Below are 26,961 nucleotides of genomic sequence, written 5' to 3'. Positions count from 1 at the left end.
AATTTTGGCATATTTATTTGTTCTGTTTGTGGATCCTTTAAGAGTTATATGGAGAAGGCCATGCCACCTAAGAAACAAGATAGTTATACTTATTTCTTTCTGATTTAAATATCTTATTACTCTTTCTTGTGCAGGTATGCTAGTTAGAACTACATGTACTGTGTTGAATGTAATTTACCTGTTCTTATAGGAAAAGCATTTTGTTTTGTTTTGTTTTCATTGAATAAATGATGTTAGCTATGGTGTTTTCATATGTGGCCTTTATTCTGTTAGAGTAATTTCTATCTATTTCATTACACTTTTTATCATGAAAGATTGTTGAATTTTGTCAAAAGCTTCACTCACATATATTAAGATGTTTATGTGATTTTCAGATGGTGAACCATCTGCACATTCCAGGGATAAATCCCACTTGGTCATGGTATTTAATCCTTTTAACATGCAATTGAATTCAGTTTCTAGAATTTTGTTGAGGACAAATGGATTTATATTCATCAGAGATATTGGCCTGTAATTTTCTTTTCTGGTAATATCTTTGTCTGGCTTTGTTAATAGGGTAATAGGTCTCAGAGAATGAGTTTGGAAACATTTCCTTCACTTAAATGTTCTAGAAAGTTTGATGGTTGGTAAAAATTCTGTAAATGTTTGTTAAAATATTTTCTAGTGATTCAACTTGGTCCTGAGTACTTCTTTCTTGTTACAATCTGTTTTTATTATTGATCCTGTAATCTGGGTCATTATAATTTGCTCAAATTTTCTACTTCTTATTATTTGGCAGATTGCTTCATTGTAATTATTATATCTATTTTGTCTAAATTTTCCAACATTTTGGCTAATTTATATTACTTACTTTTTCAATGATGTGAAAAAATCCATAACTAGAAGCAATTTATGGAAGGAAAGGGACTATTTTTGGCTTAGTGGCTCTAGAGGAAGTTTCATTGATAGGATTTCATGGTGGCAGGACTATGTAACCAGCATCATATTGGCAGGCAATAGTAGAGATAACAGGGACTGCGGCCCGGCTATAAAACACCAAGATCCACCTCCAGTGACCTACACTCTCCATCAAGGGTTCATTTCCTAAAGGTTCTACAACCTTGCCAAGAAGTGCTGCCAGCTGGGGACCAGGGATTGAAACACATGAGCCTATAGGGGACCTTTTACATTCAAACCATAGCAGCTAGGTCATGCATTTAAAAAAGTCTTTCAGAGCAGTCTCAAAATACTTTTTCTAGTTAAGATCTTACTTATTTGAGTCTTTCCATTGTTTTTTTGTTTTTGTTTTTTTTTTTTACTTTTTTTGTTCATTATTTATTTATTTGAGAGTGACAGAGAGAGAAGGAGACAGAGAGAGAGAGAGAGAGAGGTTGAGAACAGGCGCGCCAGGGCTTCCAGCCACTGCAGACGAATTCCAGATGTGTGCACCCCCTTGTGCATCTGGCTAACGTGGGTCCTGGGGAACAGAGCCTCGAACCAGGGTCCTTAGGCTTCACAGGCAAGCGCTTAACCACTAAGCCATCTCTCCAGCCCATTGAGTCTTTCCATTTTTGTTTTTCAATACTCAGGGTTGAATCCATGCATTCTAGGTAAGAGATCTACCACACACCTAAAGCCATGTCCCATTCCTTTTTCTGATTCTACTCTAGGCTTGTCAACATTATTGAATTTTTAATAATGAACCAACTATATTTGTATGTTTTATTCTATTTAATTTCCTCATTCTATTTTTTTAAATATTTCCTTTCTTCTAAATGTGAGCATTTGGCCACAGCTGATTTTTATTTTTATTTTATTTTATTTTTTGAGTTTGGGGCCTCACTCTAGTCTGGGCTGACCTGGAATTCACTATGCTATCTCAGAGTAGCCATGAACTCATGGCAATCCTTCTACGTCTACCACAAAAGTACTGGGATTAAAGACATTTGCCATGCCCAGCCATAGTTGATTCTTTTTTGTTGTTAGTTTCTTACCAAATGAGAATAATCCATTATCCCAAAAATCTTTATTCTGTTTTTAATGGAGGTGCTTATAAAAATGAACTTCCTTTGAGTAAAGTGATTAAAGTGTATTCATTACACACACAAAAAAAGATTTTGGTCATGACCTTTTTATTATTGCATGAAAATGTCATAATAGCACCTATTATTATAAGTAATTAATACACACTTATAAAAACATTTGAAATGAAAAAATAGGCAGCCCCCAAAATAAAGCATTACATTATGATGTTTTACATATGTATGTGATTATACCTTGATCATATTTGAATACCCATTACCTTCCCCTGTTCTCTTCCCCTTTCCTACTTGTAACCTTCTACCCTCCAAATATCTTTTACAGCTTTCATGTTATATACACACACATATTCTAATATCTTGCACATAATAGAAAGTACATCTTTCTTGCCTCCATTGTCCTTTCTTGTCTGTCTTACTCTAGTAATGATGACTATCATGAAGAAATAAATGACAAAAATGATGAGGATTTGTGGAAGATGAATGCTTATACACTGCTGGTAGTAATGTAAGTGAGTGAAGCCAGTACAAAAATAAGGATGAAAATTTCTCAAAAATGCAACTAAACATATCATAGTATCATGATACTACTCCTTGTTATAACTGACGGAATCCCAATTAACATCCTCTATTTTTTTTTAATTTTTATTTATTTATTTGAGAGCAACAGACACAGAGAGAAAGACAGATAGAGGGGAGAGAGAGAATGGGCGCGCCAGGGCTTCCAGCCTCTGCAAACGAACTCCAGACACGTACGCCCGCTTGTGCATCTGGCTAACGTGGGACCTGGGGAACCGAGCCTCGAACCGGGGTCCTTAGGCTTCACAGGCAAGCGCTTAACCGCTAAGCCATCTCTCCAGCCCAATATCCTCTATTTTGATTAGCAATTTTAACCAAATTACATTTAAAGTACTTACTGATAGAGAGGACTTACTATTGTCATTTTGTTTTTTCCTGACTGATTTGTTATAATTTTGTCACTCTAATTCCTCTTTCCATCTATATTGCATGTATTTTTGCTTGTAAAATGCTTGGATTACATTCTAATTTTCTTTTTTATAGTTAACATTGGGTTTATAAAAATGTCTTATGGTCATAACAATCTATTTTAAGCTGAGAGCTTAAATTAATCACATACAGCTAAACTTCTCTAATTATGAGCACTGCACCTTCAAAGTAATCTCCTGAAATACTGATCTGTAACATGATGATATTTTAAAGTAGGGCCTATTGCAGGTAATTGAGCTTAGATGAGGTCATGAGTATAGGACCTTCATGCTGTCTTTATACAAAGAGGAAAATCAGTGTTTTTTCCCCCTATCTTCAATATGGAAAGGAAGCAAGAAAATGACCATCTACAAACTATGAGGAAAGCCTCCTTAGCAACCTGCTATACTAGCACTTTAATCTATGTCTTACAGATTCTAGAAATCCTATATAAGAAATTTCTATTTATTAAGTCATCCAGTTTATGGTACTTTATTATAGCTGCCTGAATTAGACATATATTTATTTATTTAAGAGAGAAAGGGAGAGCGAGAGAGAGAATGGGTATGTCAGGGCCTGTTGCCATTGCCAACAAAATCTAGACACATGCATGCCACCATGCACATAGAGCTTACATGGGTATGGGGGAATTGAACCTGGGTCCTTAAGCTTCACAGGCAAGCACCTTAAATGCTAAGCTGTTTCTCCAGCCCCCATTTTTTAAAAGTTTTCTACTTTAGAGAAAGTGAGAGAGACATAGAGAGAAAAAATTGGTATGCCAGGGCCTCAGCCGTTGAAATTTAACTCCAGATGTTTGTGCCATCTAGTGAGCATGTGCAACCTTGCTCTTTGCCTCACCTTTGTGCAACTGGATACCGTGGGATCTGGAGAGAGAATTAACATGGGTCCATAGGCTTTCCAGGCAAGTGCCTTAACTGCTAAGCCATCTATCTCTCCAACCTGGCACATATATTTTTATATAGTGGATTAATTAACATTTTATCCTTCTAGCTTTTATATTGGTCATTTTGACTTCATTTATTTAATTTGATTTGTTTATGACTTTCATAGTATTCTGTATTTGTTTTTATATTTATTTTAATCAAAAGACCTATACTTTCATATGAACTCCTGGTATTCTATAGCTTTTCATTTTAACTTGAAAAATTCCCTTTAGGATTTCTTTCATGTCAGGTTTAGTAGTGACAAACTCTTTCAAATTTTATTAGAGAATATCTATCAGTTCTTCATTTTGAAGTTCTTCTAGGTAACTTATACTTGGCAAGTTTCTTTCCATACTTTGAATACATCCTCCTACTCTCCTGTAGCCTGCATGATTTTTACTAAGAAATCTGGTAATATTTCAGTGGAAGCTCCTTTGTATATGCTGATCATATTTTTCTTGCTGCTTCTAACAGTTATTCTTTTCTTTTAAATTTGACAATTTGATTATAATGCATCTGTGGATATCTTTTAGTTTATCCTATATGGGAATAATAAGGTTCTTGAATATGGATATATGTTTTCTCTTTGATATTTAGGGATTTGAGGTCATTATATCTCAAATAAAATTTCTGTATTTTGTAACTTTACTCTCTTTTTGGGAGTACTATCATGTATGTAGTAGACTGTTTGATTTTGTCTTATAATTTATCATTTCTGAAGAACTTTGTCCCTCATTTAAAAAAATTGTTTATTTTAATTTATTTCTTTGAAAGTGACAGACAGAAAGAAAAAGAGGCAGATAGAAAGAGAGAGAATGTGTGTGCCAGGGCCTCCAGCCACTGTAACCGAACTCCAGACACATGTGCCTACTTGTGCGTCTGGCTAACGTGGGTCCTGGGGACTGGAACCTCGAACCAGGGTCCTTAGGCCTTATAGGCAAGTGCTTAACCGCTAAGCCATCTCTCCAGCCCTGTCCCTCATTTTTATTCCTTTATCATTTTAGTTCCTCTGGTCACATGATTTCAAATTAACTATCATGCAGCTCTCTGGTTCTTCTACTTTATCAAATCTGCTATTGATCCTCTCTACCACATATTTCAATGCAGTTAAAGTGTTCTTCATTGATAAAATTTTCATTTGTAGCAAAATAAAATTCATGTCTATATTGATGTTCTGATTTTGTTAATGTAAACTTTTACCCATTCTCATTTCCAGTAAACTTAAAATGTGACTTAAGCTCATCTAGTATCTATCTGCATGATTATTTTTAATTCTCTTTCAGATAGTTCATGTTTCCATTTCTTTAGAATCATCTTATGTAATTTAGGTCAATTGATTTTATTAGTTTGATTTGTCTATAATCTCCTATTTCCTTGGGTGCCTTATAACTTTGTTAGAATGCATACATTTGAAAACATATCTGTGTCTCAGTATTTACAGGGTGGATTTGAAGACAGAAAGACTTCCATTAGCCATGCCACCGAGAAATTCTTGAGGCTTTTCAAGGCTTTTAGCATGTTGTGAGTATGTCTTGTCTGGGTTTGTGTTGGTGATTTTTCATTTAGAGAAATTTGCCAGTTTTTATCCTGGAATGTGTACTCCATTTCTCCCTCTCGCATCTGTCTGCAGCACTATAGTCTCTCAGGCACTGCTTCCACCCTATGAGCAATCTTTTGTTCTCTGTGGACCCCAAGCATACAAGGAATGCTGGTTCCATTAATATTCCAAGTAATGTGAGACAAAAATTAGTCTCTTGGGTAGTCCTAAAAGTCAGAAGGTTATATGTACATTTTTTCTACTTCACTCTCAAGAGGCAATTAGTTGCAAGCTTTTCTTCCTAATTGTGAACTGTTTCAGTATTGAGGAAGGCCCAGTGTACCTGAAACACAACGAATTTGGTTACTTGTTTGGGTATGGCTGCTCCTATTTTTGATTTTTCTGGAATAGTATGTCTTTCTATCTCATTTCTGGAGTTTCAATAACATTTTTTTGGATAGTGTTGCAGTCTGGTTCGCATTGCTGGTAGAAATCACCTAACCAAGAGCAGCTTCTGGGAAAAAGAGTTTTATTTTGGCTTACAGGCTCGAGGGGAAGCTTCACGATGGCAGGGGAAAACGATGGCATGAGCAGAGGGTGGACATCACCCCCTGGCCAACAGAAGATGGACCACAGCAACAGGAGGGTGTGCCAAACACTGGCATGGGGAACCTGGCTATAAAGCCCTTAAGCCCACCCCCAACAATACATTCCCTCCAGGAGGCATTAATTCCCAAATATCCATCAGCTGGGAACCTAGCATTCAGAACACCTAAGTTTATGGGGGACACCTGAATCAAACCACCACAGATAGTATATTATTTTTATTTTTGTATAGACATACAATGCAGGTTTTCTTACTCTGTAATCTTGCCAGTGCTATCTCCTGTCCTGCATTGTTCTTTGTCCCTCACTATTTAGTTATATTCTTATCACCTTAAGAATGTATTTTTTCTTAAGCCATCTTTCTTTCTTGATATAACCTTACATACAGTAGTGCTCTCAGTAAATATTTTATTAATTATATGAATCTGATCAATAATCCTAGTTAAGAATGAGTTTCTTTTTGAAAATTTTGATAATTGAGTAGGCATTTACTTTCTACAAATAAGCTGAAGGTTTTGCCTTTATCTTCTTTAGGCAAGCAATACACCTTAGCCAAATCATGCTCTTGCCTTAATGGTATGAACATTTTATAGTTATTGTGGTTGTAACTTGAATTTATTCTCTTTCCCTGTAAAATCAATTTAAAAAGCAGTTAAAGGAACAGATATTAAAAAAAAAAGATTGAGAATAAGCAAGGTAATTATATTTAGAACTAAGATATAAAACAGGAGAATTTAAGCAAGGGGGGAATACTTATTGAACACTGAATGGCTGTTGTGTGCCAGGCAATGTGCTGGACAAAAAAAAATTCTTCAATTATGCAAAAAGGTGTGCAAAAGTCCTTAGGAGCTAAAAGGCATATAAAAGTTACATAGTTATATATTTATAAGATTTTGGAGGCATTAGTTTCAACAGAGTAGTAGAATTGTTAGGTTTAGTGAGGAAACAAATGAGGGGCTAGGGAAATGGCTCAGCAGATAAAATGTTTACAGCACAAACATGAATACCTGAGTTGATATCCTCAAGCCCCATGTAAAGGTCAAAAGTTATGGAGGTCTTCTATAATCCTAGCAGTCCTATGGTGAGATGGGAGGCAGAGACAGGATAATTGCCTGGAAGCCTGCAGTCAATGTACACTTGTGAAAAGGCAATGAGAGGCTCTGCCCTCACATGCGGTCACAGGCAAGGTCCAACACTTAAAAGTAGCTCTCTGTACTCCATTCATGTGACATGGCATGTATGCACTCCCCCCACACACAAAAGACATAATGAAACAGGTACTTTATGTATGATTTTTCAAGTAATTGGATAAAAAATTTAAATGGAGTAGTGCACTTTGATATCTTGAAAATAAGGCAGGATATCAAGGGAAGTGTATATATATCTTGTTAATTTCTTTCTGCTTGGAAATAGTGTATGGTTCTTCCTATATTTCTATCTCTTTAATGTTACCTCCTTTAGTGGTATAGAAGATGTATATTTATATGTATGTATGTACATATGTATGTATGTATGTATGTATGTATATATTCTTGGGGAGAGCTCCACAAGCCCCATGTAAAGGTCATAAGCTATGAGGGAGCTTCTGTAATCCTAGCAAGCCTATGGTGAGATGGGAGGTCATATCTATTCTTATTTGTATAGAAAGGGATATAATTTAGTATAATTACTATAGAATATACTTTGAAATAGAAGTTTCAAGAAGAAAATTGGTGGTTACCAAAACATATGTAAAGGATAGAAACAAGGCTACAGTTTGACAAATTAAATTACCAAAGATATAACTTTCTTCTTCCTAGATGGAGAAAAAGGGAGAAAATATAAAAACAAAGTGACACTTTGAAATACAGGGGAAGAAAATTGAGGCATTTTACTTCAAATTGTCTTGGTCTGTTTTCTCTGTGGCTGTATGTGACATGGACTTAAAGACCTACAGAATGAGATAAATTGCACTGTTTCCTTCTGCTAAGAATAAAGAAAGTGGGATGGAATTGTAAAACTATGGAGAGTAGATTAAATACAGTAAGACAATCCATTTGAAAAAGACAACTAGATATGACTAATAGAATTATTTATTGGCATATACAGACATAATGTAAGTCAACTAAAATGTTAAAAAAGAAAAATGCCTAATGGAGCAATATAGCCAAGGTCTTACCCTTTACAAATAAAACATTAACACTTAATCAGATATTCCTACATATCACTTGAAGGCAAGGTTTTCCTCTTCTACAAATTTTGACCTGCTCCCAGTGTTACTAGCTTCTAATTTGTTTTTCACTGGTTCACTTTAAGAGTTCTTTATACAGCCAATTCAAAATGTTTAAGAGCTACCTGTTTGATAAACAAAGTGGTAATTTAAAGACAATAGGTGTTATTGAGTTAATAAATTAACTACTTGCATAAAAATGGAATAGAAACATAGCCAAAATTCAGTAGATAACCACTCTAATATAGACATACATATATAATAGGATAATCATAGTAATTCTGAGCTAGACTAATAATCATTCATTCACTAATGATGCAGTTTATGGTGCCTCTTGAGTATGCTCAGTTAAATTGCAACATGCAACAAGGAACCTTAATGGTTTCCTGTGCCAATGGTTAATGTTATCCTTTGTTCATCCTACTTTATGCTGCTATTAAAGAAATTAATTAATGGTACAAGAAAAATTCTCTTGAGTTCCTTAGAGGCATACATTGTGCAAATATGAACCATTATTAAAATTCATCCTCCTTCTTCTTGTTTTTCTTCAATTGTGTTATTCAATATTAGTCACTTTTCCCAAAAGTACTGTCATTTCCCCACAATTGTGCCATGGAAGATTTCAAACTGGGCCTTGAAAAAATTCCTTCTCTAGTATATAATGCCATACTATATCATATTCTTTATATATTGCTGACCCATTACCAAACTAAGCCTTGAGATGCACCATGGTTATCATCTCAACAAGTTAAAATGTAATTAAACATCTTGGGTATAGATGGAAAATTACCATTATAGCAATGGGTGTATGATTCACATAAATGCAACTGATGAAAAAAATTAAATGGTCTGATAGAGACCCTCAGTGGGTCAGAGGATTTTCTGTTCCCTCCTTTGTTTCTCTTTATCTAATTAAGTCCCTCTAAGCTTTACCCTCTGATATGTGCATTTAAATTCTTTGAAATCATAAGATAAGAATCCATGGATACCTCAAAATTCTCGTATCATTTCAGTTCATTGGTGTATATTGGTGAATTAGCATAAGAATCCCAATTCCTACATCATATTGGTATGTTGGCATATATTGGTGCATTAGTGAAGAACCCCCGAATTCTGGTATCATGTGTACTGATGCAAACAGTAATAATTTTTGAAATTCAGATAATGGTTATAGGTCAAATTTACATTTTCTCTTTTTGATTGAGCTCCTTTTCTCACTCCAGAAGTCTTTAATGGCCTTCACCTGCCAGATGTGCCCTTTGCATCACTATAAGCTTTAGTTTTCCTTTTCCAATAGAAAAGTAATTTGGAAGCTATAAACAAACAATAGTGACAATACCCTTCCTTTATAGGAATCCGATGCCCCTCTTAGAGATCTAGTTACATTGCTGTTGATCTTCAACTATCCATGTCTTACCTGATTTCTTATGGCTTCTCTGCCTTTATTTATTCTACATTGCTAGACAACTAAAATTACTATGTGTGTTTATTATTTTCTTGGGTAACCTAGAAGCTTGCAATGTCGAGTTTTCATACATTGTCTGTTAAGTATAGGCTTTGATTTCACAATCTGTGTTTTTATTCAAATTTATTGTTCGCATGTTATGTATTGATCTTGACCTATGGCTACCTATAAGAGCTACTTAGGGTGAAGAAGGGAAACAAAGGCAAGATTTATGATGTTCCCTAAATCAAAATAAAATATGTACACAAAAGCAGTACTGGATATCTATAAACTATTACTTCTGACATCTCTAAGTTTCATAAAGAACATTTCACAAGGATCAAAAGATTTTCCAATATTTAATTCACATATATGCTAATAAGGGATAGTGGCTAATAAAAGGAATTAGATAAATGGCATAAAAGTATACTTCTTACCAAATTATAAGGAATTTAAAAAGTGGTCCTTGTTGAATGGGCCAAATATTTTCTCCAATTTTCTATAAGTTTAAATGTAAATAAAATCACATAAGATAATTGCATTTTTATAGAAAGTTAATCAAACAATTTGATTTGGTAGGGAAGTTACCTACATAGCTGTTGTTTCCCCAATTCATGCTGCATACTTAAAAATAGTGAGAATGGATGTCTCTCTTTTATTTTTTATTTCTAGATATTTTAAAAGCATCCATTAACTCCTGAATGACATGGTTCAAAGATGCAACTGTGAAAAAATATTGCAAAGTTGATGACATTGATATCAACACAGACAGGATACACACAGCTGACAAGGATTCATAATAAATCCAAGCAGGATAAGGTTCCTGGTTATTGACTTATTTTTGTCTCGTCTGTCCTTCTTGTGTTCAAATGATATAGATGCATTTCTTGATTGCTATTCGGGTGATGAGTTACACGGAACTTTCTGGCCATTTTTATATACAGTCTTCCAGAAAACTTTGTTACACTGCCCTGTGCTTCATAGGTTTTAGGTTGAAAGACAAAATTTTGTTCTCTAAATAATTTCTATCTTCTTACTAAATCAATTCACAGGATATAATTCTATAGCTTATTCATGTATGTCTATCTTAGAAAGAGTGTAAAGGTATACCTCCAGTACAAGAGAACTGATAAAAAAAAAATACTAGGCTAACATTAATAGGCACTAAGGATGAATTATAAAGGTGTCAGCCTTGTCTTGTAACTTATAAGTGACTGTCTTGCTTGTATAAGCTGTAATTTCCCATAACTTATTTTCATAATGTAAAAGGAGGTCTATACACATTTTTACAAAGACGGCCTAAAATTGGACAGTGAACACATGATATATGCAATATAGTTACCATTAATAAATGTGAAGCAACATCACATTAATACATATTATATTGGTATTTTTTAATGTAAAATAACAGGTGCTGTGGGGATTTGGGGGCAAAATGAACACTACTAGTAGTATAAAGTAATGCAGTCACTTAGCCTGGGAGTTCCACAAAAGATAATATGTTGTATGACCATCTGACTCAGCAATTCTATTTACAGGTGTATATGCAAGAGAAAATAAAACACTTTCTACTTAAAAATTTTTACATGGGAATGGAGAGTTGGCTTTGTGGTTAAGGCACTTGCCTAAAAATCCAAGTACCTCTGTTCAATTCCCCAGGACCCACGTAAGCCAGATGCACAAGGTGGCACATGTGTCTGGAGTTAGTTTGCAGTGGCTGGAAGCCCTGGAGTGCCCATTCTCTCTCTCTTTCTCTCTTTATTTCTCTGTCTTTCTTTCTCTTTCAAATAAGTAAATAAAAATAAAATACTAAAAATGTACATAAATCTTCATAGCAATCATTCATAATAGGAAAGAATAGGTAAAGAGTGAAAGTAACTGAAATGCCCATCCACAAAGGGAAAGATGATAGATTGACTGTAGCATGATTATATGTTGGTATGATGGTTCATCTCTGGTTGTCAGCTTAACAGGATGCAAAATTACCTTGGGAACAAATCTCTGGGAATATTTTAGGTTAATTTTCTAGACTATGTTAATTGAGACAAATGACTGGAACTTTTGGTTGCCCTGTTCTATGGGCTGGGGTCCAGGACTGAATATAAAGGAGAAAGAAGCAGGGAATGGTGGCACAGAACTTTAATCCCAACATTTGGGTAACAGAGGTAGCGAGATTGATCTCTGAGCTGGAGACCAGTTTGAGACTACATAGTGAATTCCAGGTCAGCCTGGGCTACAGCAAGTCCTTACCTCAAAATAACTAAGTAACTAACTAACTAACTAACTAACTAACTAACTAACTAACTAACTAACTAAATAAATAAATAACTAAATAAATAAATAAATAAATAAATAAATAAAGGAGAAAGTGAAGTGAGCAGCAGCATTCATTGCTCTCTACTTCTTGACTGTGGATGCAATCTGGCAAAATCTGCTTCATGCTCCTGCTGCCAAGTCTTTCATGCCATAATGGACTATGACCTTAAACTCTTAATCAATATAAAACTTTCCTTCATTAATTTACTTCTGTTCAATTATTGGGTCAATACAATGAGAAAATAACTAACACAGTTGGGAAATTAAATAATAAAAAAGTTTTAGTGCCTAGCAATACCTTCAGGAGACGCTCGTAATAGGAGAAAAAAGACAATGATATCAAAATAAAAGAGAGACTAATGGAGAGAGGGAGGGGATATTATGGAGAGTGGAGTTGTGAAAGGGAAAGTGGAGGAGGGGAGGGAATTATCACAGTTTATTGTCTACAAATATAGACAATAAAAACAATTTTATTCAATTCCCCAGTGGCTAGAGGCCCTGGCATGTCCATTCTTTCTCTATCTGCCTCTCTTTGTCATAAATAGATAAAATATTTAAAAATAAAAAGATGGGGCTGGAGATATGGCTTAGCGGTTAAGCGCTTGCCTGTGAAGCCTAAGGACCCCGGTTCGAGGCTCGGTTCCCCAGGTCCCACGTTAGCCAGATGCACAAGGGGGCACACGCGTCTGGAGTTCGTTTGCAGAGGCTGGAAGCCCTGGTGCGCCCATTCTCTCTCTCTCCCTCTATCTGTCTTTCTCTCTGTGTCTGTCGCTCTCAAATAAATAAGTAAAAAATTTTTAAAAAATAAAAATAAATAAAAATAAAAATATGTAAAAAATGAATTTTAAAGAACACTACTAAAAAAACCAAAGTACATCTACATCTATAAAAAATGACTTCTTTTAAATGTCACAATGTTTTTGAAACTTAACAATGGTATTTTAAGAACAATCTTACATATTAAGACAATCACAAAGACCAGATGCTATTTAGTCGCATTTATATTAAAAGTCCAGAAAAGAAATATGTATGGGGACAGAAAGTTAATTAGTAGTTGCTTAAAACTAAGGGTAGGCAACTTAAAAGTAACTAAATGTTGAAACTGAGGAGTCTCTGATTGTGGTATTGAAAGAAGTTTTACTGTGAAGTGTGCACAGCTTCATAAGTACATTAAAAACATTGAAACTTATACTTTAAATTGGTCACTTATATGACATATGTATAATTTCATAATCACACTATTGATAATGGGTCAATAGTTTAGTAAAACTTCCTGAATTATTGAAAGGATGAAATAAAATCACTGATTTAATATATTTAAGCCGTCAATAAATGAAAACTCTGCTCTACTATAGTATGATTGCCTCTGCCACAATGACTACTACTACCAAAATACTACTAGTAACAATTACTGGTATCAATAGTGTTGTTATTAAGTAGATATTATAATGTTAATAAGTATTTTCTTTGTAATTAAATTATAATACTAAGTAGGATAATAATTATTACAATTAGTGGAAGAGATATTTTAAATAGTAATGGCTAGTGTTAATATATTATTTAACTGTCCATGTTTGGCTGACATTTTTATAAAACAGTTTTTCTCAGAGTTTAGTGTCTACATAATATCAACTTACCTACTAGGCTACAGTGAAGAAATTAACTGTAATATGAGATGAATCTGATAAAAAGCTTGTCTCTATCACTTACTGAAATATATAATTTCAGGAAATTTATTTCATCTGTCTAAGTTTGCATGTACATTTGAAAAATGATTCAACAATACTACTACTTCTTCTTTGGGTACCTATCAGGAATAAATAAAACTGTACCTGCAAATACTCATTGAAATGCATGCACATACTAAATTCTCAAATATTTTACTTAAATATGTATAACATGATAGAACATTATGCACATGGTAAAACCATTCAAGCATATCCTAATATGAACTTAAATAATTGCTTCAAATATTAATAAACACTTAGACATCTGATTAATGATATTATTTGAGATAGCCATAAATCAACTTGTTACATAATAACTAAACAAACTTAGGAAACCTTTAACATCTTCCAGTCTTAAAAGTCTCAAAACAAGTACAACTAGTTATAGTAATGTAGATAAGGAAAGTAAATCAGTTTTAATCTCAGTCTTTAATATCATAGCCAACTCCTAGGGAGAAGGATTGGCCCAGATTTCTCAAAGTTGTAAATAATACACATATTGTACAATCTGGGCAATAGAATGTTTTTCATATTTGGGTAGCTCAAACTAAGCTTGAACATATTATCCTAAATAAATAAGTCTTTTGGAAACAATTCACTGACCCTACAATCTGTTTAAAGGAGAAGATATGCTTCCATGAATCAGCTCCAATTATGTGTGCCAAAAAGACTGACTGAGTTCATGATCTCTTATTCTTCCTCTCCAGATACTCCAAGGTGTTCAAATGTTCAAGCCTCCATGAAGTTTACAGAGATATAAGAAACAAAGAGAAGAAATCTTTGCCTGTAGCTCCAACATTTAAGAGGCAGAGGCAGGAAGATCAGTAGTTCAAGCCCAGTATGGGCTTTGTATAGACAGTGAAAAATCTATCTCCAAAGTCTAAGGAGTGAGGCTATAACTCAGTGGTAGAAAACTTAACTAGTATGTAAAAGGCTCTATTTTTTCCCAACAATGTAATGATAATAATAAATAACAACAATTATAATGATATTCCTTAGTGCCATAATAATATATACAACGCATATATAAAATCATAACACCCATGAATGATATGATCACATATTGTTATTCTATCAATAATAATTCTGTTTTGACATTTTTAGCGCAATTGGTTCACTTGATTTAAGCTGCTTATTCTATGTGAGCTTTAGAAGACGCTGACTAAATTTACTAAATTGAACTGATTAGGGAGTATTATAGGTCCATTTTTAATGCTTGCCATATGAAAACAAAAAATGACCAAGTTGTATTTTGTCAACTTTAACTATTTCTAAATAAGTCTAGTGACTGGTTTGGGCTCTATACCATCATATTGAGGTAAAGCCTGAAAGTGTAGCACCTGAATATAACATATGAGGTCCTCAAACAAGAACAGTCTTTCCCTTTTCCTGTCTCTTTTGGTTGTTATCATATTGTATTGAAGTTCTACTTATATACATGCCTTCCCTACTAAGAAATTCTTAAGACAGACAACCTTATTTTATTCACCTCTGTATCTCCAGTATTCAACATAGTGTTTAGTATTTTTAAAATATATTTTTTGTTGAATAGTTAATTTTCTAACTTGCAGTTGGAAGCTCAATTATTTATTGAAATTTGTGCCTTCTACTGCTACATTAGGTTAGATATTATATTATACTTTATTCTCCTGTAGAGTCTTTCCTAGTAATCTCTTAGGGGATCTAATACAATTTTTAGTAGAAACTGATATGCTGGGGAAATTGATTTCTGAAGAAGATTAACACTTTCTATGCACATAGAGACAGTTTGAGCCAGTAGTATATATCACAGTCATGAAATATGAATGTGAATAGCCTGTAAAAATAGAATAAATTTTGAATGAGAATAGAAAAAATTAAAAGAATTTTTCATATAGATCAGATTCATCTAGAGAAGAACTATTTGAAACATCTGAGGCAATTCAATTTGCTTTAATGGTTCTACTGGTCCAAAGTTTTCTCATATGCCATAGGCCCTCAGAACTTCTTTTTGACTGACAGAGAGAAAGCAAACATGCTTGGGTTTATTTTCTGCAAAACACTGTGTTGCTTATTTTAAGTCTTATGAAGCTTCTAAGAAAATATTTCATCATCATAATCAGTGATAACAGGGTACATTTTCAAATTCACCTTCAATGAAAATGAGATGACTGCTCTCATCTCTTTGCATCCAAATTTGCTCATTGCTCTTTCAAAGCATTTTAGATGCACCAACATTTATAACTCACCCATTTGTGTTCTATAATAAAATGAGTATGTAAAGAATATTCTACCTAACATCAATATATTTCAAGTAGGGCATACACTCCTATGCTATTTTAATATTTTACAATTAAAATAGTAATACAATATTTTGTTGTTGTTGTTTTTCAAGGTAGAGTCTTGATTTATCACAGGCTGACCTCAAATTCACTATACAATCTCAGGGTGGCCTCAAATTCACGGTGATCCTCCTGCCTCTGCCTCCCAAGTGCTAGAACTAAAGGCCTGTGCCACCAAACCCAGCTGGCATAGTTTTTGAATCCTGCCTTCACACACTTGGAGTGGTTCTTGACATAAGAGGGACCCCTCATGAACAAAACTGGGGACTGGTTAGAAATTAAAATGAGTTCGGAGCAAGTGCTACTCAATTAGCAACTGCCAAGATGGGTTTGATCCTCTCTGAATAAGTGATGATTCCTCTATTTGTTTAAGTCACAGAACTGTGGGATTACAGCAGTAATATTTGAGCATCTCTCTACAATAAGAAACAGATTCTCAAACATTGTTAATTAAAAAGTTACTATGAGTGACTTTAGGGCTGGAGAGATGGATTAGCAGTTAAGGTACTTTTCAAGCAATACAATTTTTAATGTAATATTATTCTTAGAAAAATATTATAATCAACGAGAAAATAATTAGCACTGGCACAGTAAAAGTTTATTTCTTGAGTACAAAGCTGAACTTACTTAGAAATAAAAAAGGACAGAATTGGATTTGTGTGTATCATGCATGACTTTTCTCTTTTTGTATTGTATATATTACTATAGGCAGCTTTAACTGCATAAGCTTGTGATATGAGAGCAATAGTTTTTAGACTATTTTTTAAGGATGTGTGTATCATCTCAAAATGTATGGTTATTCAGTTAAGATTAATCTCCTTTCAGCATTACAATGTGAACACAATTTAACAAAAACCAAACTGTCAACACTATGTCAGCAAAAATATATGTAAATTTCTAGAACCTTGTGGATGACTAATGGATTATACTATGACCAGGAGAAAGTTGAGAATTTTATTTTCCTCCAGAGATGCAACAAAATAACTGTACTGATGCCAATCTCATATATAAAAAGTATTATTTTTACTTAATTTTTTTTCATTTACTAGAATTGCCTTTAAAAGTAGCCAAACTGAAGGCAGAGTATAAACCTCAAGCAAACATACAAAAAATTTATTACAGGATATGTTTTTTTCTAATTACATCATAATTAGGTCTCTGTATTTACCATATTTCTCTTTTTTCAGGTTAGGAGAATGAGATCCTTGATCATGGGAAAAAGAGAATTGAGACTGCTCTAGAGAGCTAAATTATGCTGCATTCTGATTATTGACCAGTACCTAACAAAGTAGCTCTAGCTTAGTAGACCATGCTAACTATTTTATTCAAGTTTTTGAGGAATATCACTTTGGGGCTAATCTCATCTAGATGGGATATTCCAGGACAGCTAGGGCTGCAGAACCCATTTCCAAGATGGGTTTTATACTCATATGTCTGGTGCCTTACTTCTCACCTTCTCTGCACATCGTCATTCAACATCTAGCCTCTCCATGTGGCTTTTTCTTCAAGTACAAGGGTTGTTACTCAGCAGAACCACATCTGAGATAGAAGTTGCAAGTTTCTCTGAACCCAGGCTCTAGATTCTCAGGTCACTTAATACCATATTTTGTTGGTCCTGCTTACCAAAGGCAACACAGTCTCATGGAAAGCAGAGTAAAAACCAAATATAGATTGTGGACATAGGAAAAAGATTTATGCCCCATTTTGCAACAGAGTTACCTCAAATTTTAAGTGACCATGTTCAGTAAACCCAAATTTGATTATGGGATGTACCATTTGGATCAGATGGTCATGTGTTTTGACACTTTTAGTATTTATTCCAGTTTAAGGATAATTGAAGCAGCTTATACTTTATACTTGACAAACATTAGAAGTGGTAAGAAAATAATTTCTATAAGTTTTCACTATCTTACTGAATTTTGAAATTTATTCACTCACATATAGGGACATCCAACATAATCATTTCACATTATCTTTATCTTTTTTTCCTTAGACTTAAAAAAGTCATAATTTTCACTACAAATCTCCTAATGAGGCTGAGGAGTTGACATTTATAGTACTTATAATGTGACTTTTCCTATTGAGGTAGCAGAGCAACTTACAAAATGATTTCCCGTTGTGAAGAACTGGTGGTAAATAAATCTGTGGAAAAGTTAAAAAGCACTTAAAATTAACTAGCCATGTGCTCACTGAAATGCCAAAGATCTGGTTTGAGTATTTTTTTTTTTTGTTTTGTTTTTCTTTCTCTGAAGTATATGGTTGTTTTAACATCTCAAAGAAACAGCCTTTCTTGGATGAGAACTGGGCAGTTCTCCAACTTTCTGTCAATAAAGTTGTTTCCAAATTGTGCTACTAACTACAAATTGAAAAGTTCACACATTATTTTAGTAATTTTATAGGGTGTCTGCATTGGTAATGTATTTTGATATATGTAGGGATACGTCTGCATCAAGAACACACTTTATAGATAACCTGAGCAACCCATATAAGTCTGAGTTCAGTGAAAACGAATAGACTATACTACCTATAAGATCCTCTTTCCTCATTGTGAAAAGCAATTCTCAAGCTTTTCTGAAGTATGCCTAACAGAGAAGAGAATAAAAAGTATTGCCACATATGCCACAAAGAAAATCTACTCATTTTCTTTAAAATATTCATGGAAATTTTGTTTTCTTTCTTTAACATGTAAGCTTTCTTATAATTTGACCACTAGAACCTTCAATACAAGCTAATATACAAGATCATTTAATGTCTTTATGTAACTCTTTATAAATCAGAGTACACTTAGGATATTTTTATCCCAGTTTGAAATGGATTAATATAAATAAAAATTGTGGCAGAGTAAAGATCTATACTCTTTTTTGCTCTGGCAAAATACATTAACTCTAAAATAAGTCAAGTAATCTAATAACTCAATATAATTCCCAAAATAGTTGCCACTTCCATAGTCCACATTTAGTTTGCTTATTATTTTCTCTTCTTTTTGTTTTGAAGGCTTTCGTACTCATATTGTAAGGCTGCATTTAAAAATTAAAGTGTGTTATATTTCATTTTAGGGTGGTAAATAGGCTTTTAGAGATAAAATTTTCTCTTCTACTTTCAAGATATAAATAAACCTCTAACAACCCACATTAGTTTGGAAAGATCAAAACTTGAGTCAAAAAGTTCCCAAGCAAGTGAAATATTGGGGTCAAATCATCCTCCCTGGCTGTATAATTGTTAGGTGCTACTATGTTTATGAATGTAAAAAAATCACACATTCTCAGAAATTTACTCAGCTCTTCCATGGCTCTTTTTGTTTAGAATTGGGAAAAAAAGAATACTAGGATGAAACTGAAGACAGATAAAAGTTCATAAATGTGAGAGGCATGGCTTACATGAAAGGCTACATTTTGAGATAGAGCTAAGTAGACCCCTGGGTTTCCTGCTTGCAGTACTTGAAATCATAAAGAGTAGAGGTATGGTACTCAAAAACAAACAAAAAGTGAAAACAGCTCAACACCTTGAATTTTTGACACTAACACTCATAAATCAACTTAATACTTTTCCTAACTTCATATGATTCATAAATATTCAGGATCTCAACCTAAAAAATAAGTTTTTAATAGCACTGAATCATGCTTTTGTAAATAGTATTATCAAATCAAGTTTAGGGCTATATTGAGGGCTGTCATATATTTTAAGAAGTGCTTCATCTCTAGAAGTTAATGGTTTCCACATAAAAATTTTTCGACTGAAATGTATGGAAAGCTTTCTGTACCACTCACCAATGCAAGACAGCCATGGATCTATCAATCATGGACTTAAAAAAGCTCAGTCGAATAGCACACTTAATACCCAGTGGAACAAATTAATATTACCATTCCTTGATGCAATGCAAACTCATTTCCTTAATCTGCTATTGCACTGAACTCCAGGGTTATAAATGAGAAGAATGCAAATTGATTTGTATGTAATAACAGTGGCAATAAACCTTTCCTGGTTCATGCAGTTTTCCCCATCTGTTAACAGAGAACAAGTTTAGGATCTATTATTCCCACAAGGGGACTTACCCAGCTGGACATCTATAACACTTGGCTGATTCTCCATGGGGAACAATGGCTTTGGAGGCTTGTCTGTGAGTAAAGCTAGAAGAGAAAATGAAAGAAAGTAATGGAGAAATTGAGATAAATTACCGGATAAGAAAGATTCTATTATGTATGATGTTTAATGTTTTCAGACTTGATTGTGTGTAAATATTACACACTGTTCTTACTTGGGTTGTTACTCTATCCTTACAATATCAATTTTCCAGCACATTTAGAGCACTGTTGATTCATTTTATTTAGGCCATTACAACAGCTACATTTCCAAAAAGACCAAAAAAAATGGACTATTTTGGATGCTTTTCATAAGCCTGTGTGTATAAAGAAATATAAATTTTAAATGTATAATCGGGAGCATGTTAATTCCTCATATCTGTTTTGCAGTGAAATATTCTCAATGAAGAATAACCCTACTGGAGACTTCCAGTAGCATAAACCATCCAAGACTACAAATAATCCTCTATCATCTATCTTAACCTCGGAAATGATATAAGAAACCCTGGTACCTTCCTTAGTAATTGATTTAAAATATAATATTTTCTGTGCACCAAGTCCTGTGTTAGGTGCTAAGGGACAAGAAAGTGAAATAATATTCATTGCCTTCAATCTATAATCTCGAACTATGAATACTGGACTAGCACACCAAAAGAGAAATGTGGAGAACAGAACACAATATGTTCTAATGATGAATTGAAACATTTGAGATGTAAAGCTGTGTGTACATGAGAAAGAAAGCTATATAGAAGATAAATGATGATAGATAGATAGATAGATAGATAGATAGATAGATAGATAGATAGATAGATAGAAAGAAAGAAAATAATGGTATGGGAAAAGAGGTCAGTGTTGGCTGAAATGTTTGGGGAATTTTTAGAAGGAAATAGGTCTCCATATGAACCTTAAAGGATAGAAAGATTTTTTTTGTTTTTTAAGATGCAGAGTGCTGGGCATGGTGGCACACGCCTTTAGTCCCAGCACTTGGGAGGCAGAGGTAGGTGGTTCGCCTTGAGTTCAAGGCCACCCTGAGACTACATAGTGAGGTCCAGGTCAGCCTGGGCTAGCGTGAACCTTACTTTGAAAAACCAAAACAAACAAACAAACAAAAAAAAAAATGGAGAGGAACAGAGAAAAAAAAAAAGAAGAAGAACTTTTAACAGCACAAGCCAAGGCCTGTGCATATATCTGCAAATCTGAAGTTAACATTTCTCTAAGATACATTGTTTAATTAAAAAGCAAGATTTCAAACAGTGTGTACAGCATGGTACTCTTTCTTTTGAAGCTGAAGAACAATTTATTAGATTTTGAGAGATAAACAGGGCAGGCAGGCTGTAAATCTTGGCAGCTGCTAGGAGGAGGGAGACAGATAACAGAAAGAGAGAAGGTTATGCCTTTTGTTTTAGGGTCCAAAAAAGCCGACAAATTAAGCCATGGAGGACTGATACAACTGCATGGGTGGTAGGGTTTTCAGAGAAACAGTGCAAAAAAAACAACAGAGGGTCAGGGCAAGCACACTTATGATTAGCCAGTATCCAAAGAGAGAGAAAAGAGAAAAGAGGGCTGGGAAGATGGCTCAGTGGATTGAGTGCTTGTTACTTTTCTTTGAGTACCTGAGTTCACTTCCTCAGACCCAACATATAAAACAGGAAGCTGTACTAAACTTTTATAATCTCAGTTCACCTAGTGTGACAAGGAAGGAGAGACAGAATAATTTCCTGGAAGCCCACAAAAGGAGCAGTGAACAATGAGAAAGAACCTGCCTCAAAGGAGATGGAAGGCAAGGACTGATCTGAAAGCTATGCTCTGGCCTCCATACCATGTGTGCCATGGTGTGCACATGTCTGTTTGTGTACATACACCAATGTACACACACACACGCAAACACACACACAATTTTTATAAAGTTAAAGAATGGGAAATAGAAAGTTTATGATTTTTAAGTTAGAAAATAAGGGCAATTTAGCAGTGAAGAGCTGCTATGGCATTATACATTTTTATACAATCATGTAATGTAATAATATGTTTATATAAGCTTGTGTAAGTGTGGAATATTTCTGGATAGATACACATCAACTAGTCATAATGGTCTCCACTGAGGCTGAGGTACTGACTGGCTGAGGAATAGGATCATAATGTAAAAGCAGACTGGGAAGCAAGCACAAAGGTTTATTTTGCACTATATACATTTTGAATAATACATAGATACACGCATACATACATACTATATATTGAAAATATCACTCAACTTAAATAATGTGTAGCCGTTTCACATTTCATTTACATAAAATGTCATTGTGGTTTCCTTGTAGAATTACTGTCAGTTTTTCTTACACATCCAAATTATAGGCACTTAGTCTGCTAGAAAATGTTCCTAGGGTTATTTTCAGATTCTTATCTCTGAATGAATTGTTTAGAATGCTACCAGTGGAAAGTAAACATAAACAATGTGTTTCATATACAGAAATTATCTGTTCTACTTTCAGAAAATATGAGTCTAGGTAAAGACATTGCTAATAGCCCCGACCTTACCTCCCACAAACGACTTACAGACATATTTGCTCTAATTTTGCTGCTGCTAGATATCATATACTAAAGTCATATTTATCACTAATGCTAACTTTGAGTGCCTAATACTTACAGGTTGTTCATACTTTTAAAAATATTTCATATACATTAGTTTATGTGACCTACATAGTGAACTTGAAATTTAAAAAAGACAGAGTTTTGGGCAATTTATAGATAAAGCTAAATGAAGTTTAGACTGTTTCAGTTGGTGCCACCTTGTGACCAAAAGCCCCTATTTGCAGGATCGGTAGGAAAACATATATGTTGTAGGTAAGAGAAAGGTAAAATCTGTGAACTAAAATCATAATTCGGTATCTTAGATTCCACACTAATTAAGCTAAGATTCATAGACTAATGCAAATGGTCTCATGGTCAACAGCTAGCTGAAACATGATTCCTGTAGGTCATCTCACACATATACACATTTTAATTCCTAAATCCATGAGAGAAAGGGAATGAACGTGCACTTGGAGTGCAACACACCCCGTGGGACATATGGGTGTGGAGCTTCACTGAATTCCAATGTCAGGCTTAGGCCTGGGGATTGCTGAGAAGTGCAGAATGTCTGTGATGATAAAGCTACATTGGCAGCAACTCATCACATCTTGACCACCAGCCCGGAGACAGATCTAGCAACACCCCGTGCAATACAGCATTTTCGGTCAGCTAGATAGAGCACATGTTGCCACTAGCAGGGAAGCTCATTTCCTGCTTATTTTCTTTTTAATTCTCATCTGAAATTCACAGTTACTGATTAGGAAAGGAAGGGAGACCTGTCAATATCAAGCCTCCTGAACAACAGAGGAGAGAACCGAAATTCTATGAGAAAACTTATCTTACAGTACCTAGGAAAGTTAATTTTGGATTGTGAGCTAGACTAAAATTTGTGGCTAAATTTCATTTGTGATCAAAAGAATGAAAACAGGGATGAAGTTTGATACTAATGTTTCAGTTATAATCCCTCGCCTGCATTTCCCTCAGTAGCTGCTTGTGTTTAATTATTCTTATATAAAATTGCTCTTCAGAGTATACTATGATACTAGTTATGATGGATGCATGAAACTACTAGAGTTGCTGCCTTTTCCTAAGGCTAGATTTTATATGTTTGGCAATTCAATTTCTAAGGAGAATGCCAAAATTAAATCTTTTCTTTTGTAGGCATTGGCTTACCTAAACATATACAATCATATACATATACATATGTATTCCATGAACTTGACATATCTTTTGAATTATTTATTGGATTGAATGAAGCAATTAAATACATTGCCCACACTTTTTCCAGTATTATTATAATTTTGTTGGACTCCATTGCTATTCACTTGTTAATTTCATTAGATTTCCAGAAAGACCAAGTAAAAGAGAGAGAATAAATAGCAATTCCTAATTTCAGTGAATAAAGATATTTTGGACTTTTTATGTTGAGTTTAATCAAATGGAAACCCCCCCCCCCAAGTCTCTTCAGTAAAATGCCTATTCAGAACATGCAATGATATGCCAAAATCACTATTTTTTTGTTGGTGGCATGGTGGTGAGCATAGCTGCCTTTTAAAATCACTATTTTCATCATAATATTTAACCATTCACAACTATCAATATCTCCTACATTTACTAGAAGATAAAATCTAAACTTATCACAGAGGCAAACACAATATAAATTTAAATACATGCTAAGTTCTTACTTCTTAGGATTCATCAGTGCTAATATTGAAGTTATTTACTCATTTTCCTCATTAACATTCTGTGTTAATTGCCAAATCTGCATCTTTCATTAAACTCTATTACTAAGATTTGAAATAAATACTAATAGCTACCACAGCTATCATTTATTTAGCATCTGCCTTTGTTATACACTGTTCTCAGGCATACCAAGCAAGTTGCTCAAAGTTGTACAGACTTGAATCCTAAAACAGTAATCTGAATTGTGTTCTTTCTAATGTCACCTTTATTCACAATGCTCAGCCTTCCACTGCCTTTCGCAAGACCTACTTATCTTCCAAGTAAGCCTTCCCTAATATCAGCCGAAGCTAATCTGTTTCCTCTATGAAATTCCAAAGTATTTATGAGTTCTTTGAACCATTTATCTGGTGCATAGCATTCACTGCCTTGAAAATAAATTAATCCTCACTTTACATGGGTATGTCAAGTCTTTCAAGTAGATTTTTAAGCTCTTGTGTGACAAAGATATGCCTCTAATAAGTCAGCAAATAAAATAATATCTGATCTTGCAGAGCAAATAAACACAATTTCCTAATTAACTTCCCATCATTTTTTTTTCTCTAGAAATAGTGTCACACACAGGCTTCTTAGATTACTAGGAACAAAATTTTGCTGATTAAATAAAAAAGAACAGTTAACAGAAAATATCATGGATGGCCAGGGAATGTGAAGAAGTAAGTCTACAAGCAGAAAAGAAACTAGGCCACATGCACAATCAAAACATACTGCTCTATGATTTCATCCTATCTTCACCATTGGATTAAACTGGTTTTTGTTTTGTTTTGTTTTTTGAGGTAAGGTCTCACTCTAGCTCAGGCTGACCTGGAACTCACTCTGAAGTTCCAGTCTGCCCTCGAACTCACAGTGATCCTCTTACCTCTGCCTCCTGAATGCTGGGATTAAAGGCATGCACCACCATATCCAGCATGAATTAAACTGATTTTATGGGTTATTAAAAATTGTGACCATAATATCAAGAGTACCTGCATACTATGAAGAAAAGAAGAATCTTCTCAAAGCAAGTTTGACTACCCGCAGAGAATGGAGTTTGCAGCTGGAAAGAAACATGAATACTATATTGCCAAAATTAAAGTCACTACTCATTGTTGGCCACTCCAGGGGCACATTACATTAATATGTATGTGTGTACGCTCTTATACATGTGGGTGCCAATATGTGCACATGCATATGGAGGCCAGAGGTTGATGTCAGGAGTTTTCCTTGATTGCTGTCCACTTCATTTATTTATTCAAAGGTATCTCAATTGAACCCAGAGCTCAGTGACTTATTCTAGGGATCCCCTGTCTCCACCTCCCAACTGCCAGAATCATAAGAGGCCACCACCCCATAGCATTTACATGGGTGTTTCATATCCTAAACCTGATCTTCATGCTGTCTTTTATATACTGAGTCATCTTCCAGCACCCACCTTACATTAACTTCTATGTCTGGGAATGATATAACTTCATATACACAGTATTAATAAATTTCTTGAAGTACAGAGAGATGGCCTTCACAACATATATCCACTTCTATGGGCAATGTGTTACATTAATTAAAAGAATGTATGAAATTTTCATATAACAAATCAAAAGAGAAAATTAAAAATAAAAAAGAAATAGTGGGGTTGAGCCAAAATACTAGCATTATATACACATATGATATTTTATTAAAATTTATTAAAAATAACTTTAAGAATACAATATCTACCTTCACTATTTGAAATTTCTTTAGTTAAATTACTCTCCCACAAAATAATATATACCCATTTAATTTTTAGGAAAAACTCACTTATTATATAATATAAACCTATTACAAGGGATTTGTTGAAGAGTAAAATTTTAAAAATGAGATGGTTCCTATAAAAAAACTGGATTTTTGTTTTACCAAATACAAACCTAATTCTGATATCACAATCCATTATCAATTGGTAAAAATTATTCACTGGCCTGATATCTTTCAAATTATTTGAACTCACAAAGCAACTCCAAAAAGGGCTCATAATATCTGTGTGCTTTTGCCCCAAAGTGCCTACATATACAGGTCTCATACGTTTCATGATATTCTGAGGAAACTGAGGATCTTGGAGAAAAATGGCTATCACATGCATGTGAGAAGGCAAAAATGGATGTATTTCCTGAGAAAATTTGATTTAGGGAAAAGTAGACAATTTGTTATTATCCTCTAAAGTTTCCTATAGTCGTGAAGGGAGATTTGCTATTCCTAACCCAGAGAGTTGACTATTTCAAAGATTTCATAAAGTGATCACAGAATGAATCCAGAAATTATAAAACTCTGACCATAGAAAAGGCAGTATGATTCACTGATATACTTTATGTTTACTTATGTGATTAGGTAATAACTTTTTGAGGCAAAGAATGTCTCTTTCTGAATCATCTACATATTTTAGTTACCACTTAATGTGAGATGTTACCAAGCTCAGGGTTCTTCATTTTAGATGACAATCTGAGCAACAAACACACACA

General features: G+C 34.2%; 1 protein-coding gene across 1 annotated transcript in view; it reads right to left on the bottom strand.

Annotated features, from left to right (window-relative positions):
- The window catches only part of Il1rapl2 (interleukin 1 receptor accessory protein like 2), a 1,146,491-nt gene that overhangs the window by 250,135 nt on the left and 869,395 nt on the right, over positions 1 to 26,961 (bottom strand). The window contains exon 6 of the mRNA XM_045139829.1: positions 20,162 to 20,236. Coding sequence (XP_044995764.1) covers positions 20,162 to 20,236 — 75 coding nt within the window. The remainder of the gene's footprint in view (positions 1 to 20,161; positions 20,237 to 26,961) is intronic.

The sequence above is a fragment of the Jaculus jaculus genome, chromosome X (assembly GCF_020740685.1).
Source record: "Jaculus jaculus isolate mJacJac1 chromosome X, mJacJac1.mat.Y.cur, whole genome shotgun sequence".
Taxonomy (NCBI): Eukaryota; Metazoa; Chordata; class Mammalia; order Rodentia; family Dipodidae; genus Jaculus; species Jaculus jaculus.
This window is presented reverse-complemented; position numbering and strand designations above follow the sequence as displayed.